At 54.0% G+C, this 6,000-nt stretch overlaps 1 protein-coding gene across 2 annotated transcripts in view; it reads right to left on the reverse strand.

The window, feature by feature from the left end:
* CAPZB (capping actin protein of muscle Z-line subunit beta) overlaps positions 1 to 2,170 on the reverse strand; it is a 133,900-nt gene extending 131,730 nt beyond the window's left edge. For both annotated transcript variants that reach the window (XM_033114324.1, XM_033114325.1), the window contains exon 1: positions 2,073 to 2,170. In XM_033114324.1, coding sequence (XP_032970215.1) covers positions 2,073 to 2,075 — 3 coding nt within the window. In that variant the 5' untranslated portion in view covers positions 2,076 to 2,170. The remainder of the gene's footprint in view (positions 1 to 2,072) is intronic.
* Positions 2,171 to 6,000: the final 3,830 nt, after the last annotated feature.

A 6,000-nucleotide genomic window follows, 5' to 3' on the forward strand; every position in this document is an offset into this window, starting at 1 on the left:
GAGGCGAACCTCACGACGCAGTCACTGAGCAGCCCGTGAAGAAATAGTAGCCCTTGTCCCCCACCCCTTCCAGTCCTTTCAGATTGTCCAAAGAAGACCTGACACAGGACTCTTGAGAAGCCTGCTGTGTATCATCGTGCTCCTCCTGGGTCATTACAGGCACTTTCCCATCACATTTGGACAATCTGGCACCCAGGGCCAAGGCAAGACACCCCTCCCAGCCAGATACGTGCCTTGAGTCACCCCACTTGGCCACTCCATCCAGCCTCCCCTGCTTTTGCCCCCAGAGCAAACTGACAAAACTTCACTCCACTTTTAAAGTCCTCACCCAAACCTGTCCAGAAGTCTTGCCCCACCAAGGCCCAGGACTGGGCCACCGCCACCGCCACCGCCACCCTCACCCCCACCATGCAGCCAGTTCTCAGCCAACGAAGAGAACTCCAATAGCATGAAAAATGGCATTGGCCACCTTGTTCATTAACATACAGGAAGGCATCAAGAAAAAACGTGGGGAGTCTGAATTAGTCACCCAGTTCAGAAGCAACATCCCTTCGTCAAACAAGGAACCAAGATCCTCAAAACCCTTTCGGGCCCAAAGTCCACATGCAAACATCTGCTTATGCTGATGGGAGGAGCAGATGAACAGCCTGAATTGTCAGTCCATTCTCCAATGGGTCCTTGGCCATGTGACAGAGAAGTCCCCTGGCCCTTCCAACCTGGGTGCTGGGCCTGCCCTGCAGAAGGTTCGGGCAGGGGCAGACTCCTGTGTGTGGGGCTATGTGAAACCTCAAGCCAGGTAGAGTGCCCAGAGAGCACCTGCCTTCATGACCAAAACAAACACCAGGAGCCTGGCTCACCTGATCCGAGGCACCTCCATAATCAGCAGTTCCAACCCTCACGAGCTGACAGTTCAAGGGGAAAGGGAGGCTGCGCCTGCTGGGGTGCATCGTGTCCAGGCCATATGTTGGCCTAGGGGCCTACTGCCCGCCCCCCCATGGGCTGTGGCCTCTCCCGAGCGATTGTGCGCTCATCCCTGCCCTGTCTGCTCCCCCACCGCATCACTCCGCTCCCACTCAGAACTTAGCCGCTCGCTCCGCAAGCACCCACCGCAGCACCGAGGCTGCCGCCGCGGAAAGGCCCGGAGAGCGCCGCGCTGCCTTCCGGACACAAATGCCCGCCCTTCCCTCGCTCGCTCCCAGACGGCCTCCCCAGAAGGGGTAACCCTCAAACTTGAAAAGGCACAGCCCCGGGACTACCCCACCCTGGGCTGCAAAGCTTCCCACAGGTGGGAAAGAAGGTTCGCCCTGCTTCGGGGAAGGGGACCAGGTGGTGGCTCAGGGCAGGGAGCAGGGCCCTGGAGGGAAGGTAAAGGCCGGGACAGAAGGAGGTTGACGCAGCCTACTCTAAGAGTGGTGAGAAGTCTAGGGAAGGGGATCATGGCGGGTGGGGCGGGGTGACGTCCAGGCGGGGGCATGGGCGGAGGAGGGGAGGCCCAAACTTATGACCAGGGAGGGAAAAGAAGGTTCAAGCTGAAGCCATGGAAGAGACGAAACACATCTAGGCTGAGGCCACTTGGAGAAGTTGACGGGGGTCCGGACTGCTGCCATGGAGGAGGGGGACAGAGGCCTAGTCTGGGCCATGGCAGAGAGAAACGACAGCCTAGCCTGGGCCGTAGGAACGAGGAAAAGGGACCTAGCCCAGGCCAGGGGGAGGAGAAATGGGGGCCAAACCTGGGTCACCGGAGGGGGTGCCTGGCCCGGCCCACGGGTCCAGGAGGGACTAGCCTGGGCTATAGAGGAGACCAGCCTAGACCCGGAGGTGGAGAGTGGGACACCAGCTTGAGCCAAGGGCGGGGTCTGGGAGGGGGAAGCAGGGACGCAGCCCACCCGAGCCGCCCGAGCGGGCAGCTCCCTCCTGAGTGCGCAGGGATGGTGTCTACCTGGGTTCCCGGACCCCGCCCCTCCCCCACCCGGGGGAACCCACCCTTCACAAGCCGGGGGTCGGCGGGGGCAGGGGGACGTGAGCTCCGGCGGAGCCCCCGGGGCTGGGGGAGGGTGACGTCGGGCCTTTACCATGGTGGCGGCGTCGGCGGCGGTCCCGGTCCCGGCGTCTGTGGCTCTCCCCCCAGCAGCAGGGCCCGGCGCTTCCACTTCCCCGGGTGCCCAGGAGTGAACATCCGGGTCAGCGCCCCCCTCCCCCCGCGCCGGGCCGCCGCCACCTTCCTTCCCCGCCCCGGCCAGGCCCGGGCCCGCCCCCCACGCAGCCGGCTCTCCGCCAATGAGCGCGCAGGGCCGCGGCGATCGCCAAGTATGGAGCGCGGCGCTGGGGGGAGGAGCGCCGATCGGGGAAGTGAGGGGCGGGGCTTGCGGGCGGGACCCGGCCGGGCGGCCGGCAGAGTGGGCGGGCCGGGCCGGTGCTCTGAGCCCGGCGTGGCGTGCCCGTCGGTGTCGGGGCTGATCCCGGGAGTGGGCTTCTGCCCGCACCCAGACCCTGCCACCTGCTTTGGGGCTGCAGAAGCGGGTGGCGGCAGAGGAACCGTGCCCGCGGGCCTCCCGGGCGGGGATGCGGAAGGCACTGGGGCTGGGAGGGGTCAGTCCCTCCCCGCCCCACCCGGTGCACGCGCTCACTCCCGCGGCGGACCCGGAACTAGTGCGGCCCACGGGCCCAGCGCAGCCCGGGGAGAGCTTAGTGAGCGAACCTGAAATGGAATCTCTGCGCTGCCGCTAGCTACGTGCGGGACCTGGAGCAAGTCGCTGCACCTGAGACCGATCTCTAAAAAAAAAAAAAAAAGCCTCGAGCCACACACTCATTGAGCACCTACTAGATACCAGGCCTTGTTTGAGACACCAATAGAGAGCAGGGGTGAACAAGACATAAAGATGTCCTCATAGCTAGAGGATCGCTGTGAGGACGACACAGGTAGGGATTAGAAAACTGGGCTCAATGCATGGTAGGTGTTCTGAGTATTTTCAGATGTGCTACAGAGAACCAGCCCATTTGTCCAGTGGGGCTGCTTCACACCAGAGTGACTCAGGAAATATTTTTATTCCTCTTCATTCAACAAATATTTGAGGTTCATCCAGAAGGCAGGAGACCTGGGATGCTAGCCCTCCCTAACTTGCTCACTGTCGTTTGTGAGAATTAAATCAGGCCACCTGTGCCTGATTTAACTCAGGCACAGGGATTTAATTCAATACAGGGATTGTAACCTGTAAAGTGTTGCATAAATGACAGGCATTATTACCAGGAGCCAAGCCCTGTCCTTAGGGAGCTCACAGTCAAGTAAAACTTGCCACCGGCATAAGAAGTGATATAGGTAGGTTCCCCAAGAATGATTCATACCTGTATTGTGGGAATTCAGAGAAGGGAGTGTCTCTTAGGAATTGTTTTCACTTGGTAAGCATTTATTGAGCGAGCACCTACTATGTACCAACGACTGTTCTAAGCTCTAGGGATAGAGCAATGAACAAGATAGTCCACCTTGTTGCAGATCTTGAATGTTGAAGGGGAGACAATTAGCTACTACGTAAACAGTGTCAGATGGTTAGAGATGTGGAGGAAATCGGGAGTGAGGGCATAGGCAGGCAGGTTAACCAAAATGGGGCCAGAAGAGGCCTAACTTAGTAATATTAGATTAGAGGGAGGCACAGCCAGGGTAAACACCCAGTGGGGACAGCCCTTGCTGTATTCATGGAACAAGGACACCGAGGTGGCTGGCGCAGATTGAGCGAGGGGAGAGCAGTGGAAGCTGAGGTCAGAGAGGTGCAGAGCAGTGTGACAGGATCTGGCCTGGGCTTTAAAAGGATCAGGAGGCTGCTGTGTTCTGAGTGGACTGTAGGGGGACCAGGGCCGTTAGAAAGCTATTTCTGCATTGAAGGCATTTTTTATTTATTCAAAAAGCACTTACATGGGACTTCCTATGTGCTGCACACTGTTGACCACTTCACAAACAATAACTCATTTAATCTTCTTAACAGAGACCAGAAAAGGTAACCTAAGGTCACACAGCAGACAGATGAAGAAGGTGTTTCCGCCAGGGCAGTAGCATTGAGGTGGCAAGAAGAGATCGTATGCTGGGTTTTGGGTGATGGATTGGTGGTAGGCATGAGAAGAAGAAAGGAAGATGCTAAGATTTTTAGCTTGATCAACACCGGAATGATTTTCTATTTATTGATCTGCGGAAGATTGTAGGAGGAGCAGGGTTTTTTTCAGGGGCGGGGGCATAGGAGTCAGTTTGGGGCAAGTTAAGTTTGTGATTACCTATTGGAGATTTAAATGGAGATGTCAAGTAGTCAAGTATGGAAGCCTGGAGTTGGAGGAAGAAACTGGAGTTGGTGACAAACTGAGAACTGTCAGCTAATATTTTAAGGTACTTAAAAGCACAAGACATCTAAGTGAGCTCACTTAGGAGGTGAATGTAGAGAGGTCAAGAAGATGAAGCGGAACCAGCAAAACAATTGAGAAGGAATAGTCTGGGAGGCGAGAAGAGGACCAAGAGAAAGTGGTGATCCTCCTGGAAGCCAAGGGATAAATAAGATCACAAGGGAAAGTTTTGTGAAAGAAGGGACAATTTTATTTGAAGAAAATAATACTGAAAAGAAGCTTGTTCAAAATGCATCACCTGTATTTTCTCTAATTCTCAATAAAACACTACAAGGGCAGTGCTATTATTCTCATGATACAGATGAGGGAACTGAGGCACAGAGAGGTTAAGTAATTTGCCCAAGATCACATAGCTAATGATTTCAAAGCCAGGCAATCTGGGACCAGAGCCCAAACACGTAACCCCAGGTGTGATTATATTGCTTCTCTGCTCAAAAACCTTTGGAAGTTACCTCATAATAAGAGGACTTGGGAACCAACCCAGAACTAGGGACAGGCTACTCCAGCTCTCTCATGAGGCCCCATTTCTGCTGCTTTTGATGCATCTTCTACATTCTTCCTTTACTTTTTGGCATCCTCAGCTTGTTTATACCCCTATTCCCTTAACATTTCAGCCTGTGTGAGGTCCATCCTGATGACCTTTGTCCGTTTATTCTCTGCATCAGCTTGTGCTATTAAGCAGCAAATTCTTTTTGTGTTTCATAGTCCAGATCCCAAGACAGAATCCAATGAACTCATCTCTCCTTTTAATGGTGACAGGTCACTGGCCAGTGCACCACATTGGCAGCCTGTAGGCCAGACACTACCCCTTGACCAGTCAGGTATTGCTATGCACATGGGGGCATGTGGCATTAAACATGACTCCCTACAAGGGGCTGCGGGTAGGCAGGCAAACACCATAAATATTTTTAGTACTGTTTCTCCTCCCTTCCTCTTTCAAAAACCCAACCCCTTGAAGTTCATGCTATCATGACCTCCAACGTGCCGCCTGCACTTTATGACTTCAGCATCCATAAGCATAATCCATCCGAAATCTTACTAACTTCTCCTTTACTCATTTCTTCTCTACCAATGAGTTATCCCTTCCCCCGTCTGTAAGTACCCACTCCCATGGTCTTACTCTGGACTTGTTCTCACCAGTAATTGTACTATCTCAGAAAACACAATTGCAAAGATACCAAATCTGACTTGAGCCTCCTTCTGACAATATCACACCCAGCATTTCTTCAAAGTCACCACGACCTACAAACCTGTGACCCTGTCAGATTTGCATATTTATCTTCTCTCTTGTGCTCACTTCCCTCCTCACCAACTTAGTAATGATCATTCGCTTCCTCGAAAAACCCCATAGCCCCTTTGCCCCCCTTCTCTTCTTCTAACTTGCCCAACCTTAGATAAGCCCAGCTATTCCCCTACTCTCTGCTTACATCAGAATATCTGAACATTGCTGGGAAATTAAAAGTGACGCGTGTCACTTGAAATTGATGTCCACAAAGTTCAAAGGAGCCCTCGATCCTGCCTAGCAATCCTCCTATATTTCCCTGCTATATTCAATCCCCCACCCTGTACAGAGGTGATTTTCCACTCTTCCTCCTCTCTATCCCCTTCTCATCTTTC

The sequence above is a fragment of the Rhinolophus ferrumequinum genome, chromosome 9 (assembly GCF_004115265.2).
Source record: "Rhinolophus ferrumequinum isolate MPI-CBG mRhiFer1 chromosome 9, mRhiFer1_v1.p, whole genome shotgun sequence".
NCBI lineage: Eukaryota > Metazoa > Chordata > Mammalia > Chiroptera > Rhinolophidae > Rhinolophus > Rhinolophus ferrumequinum.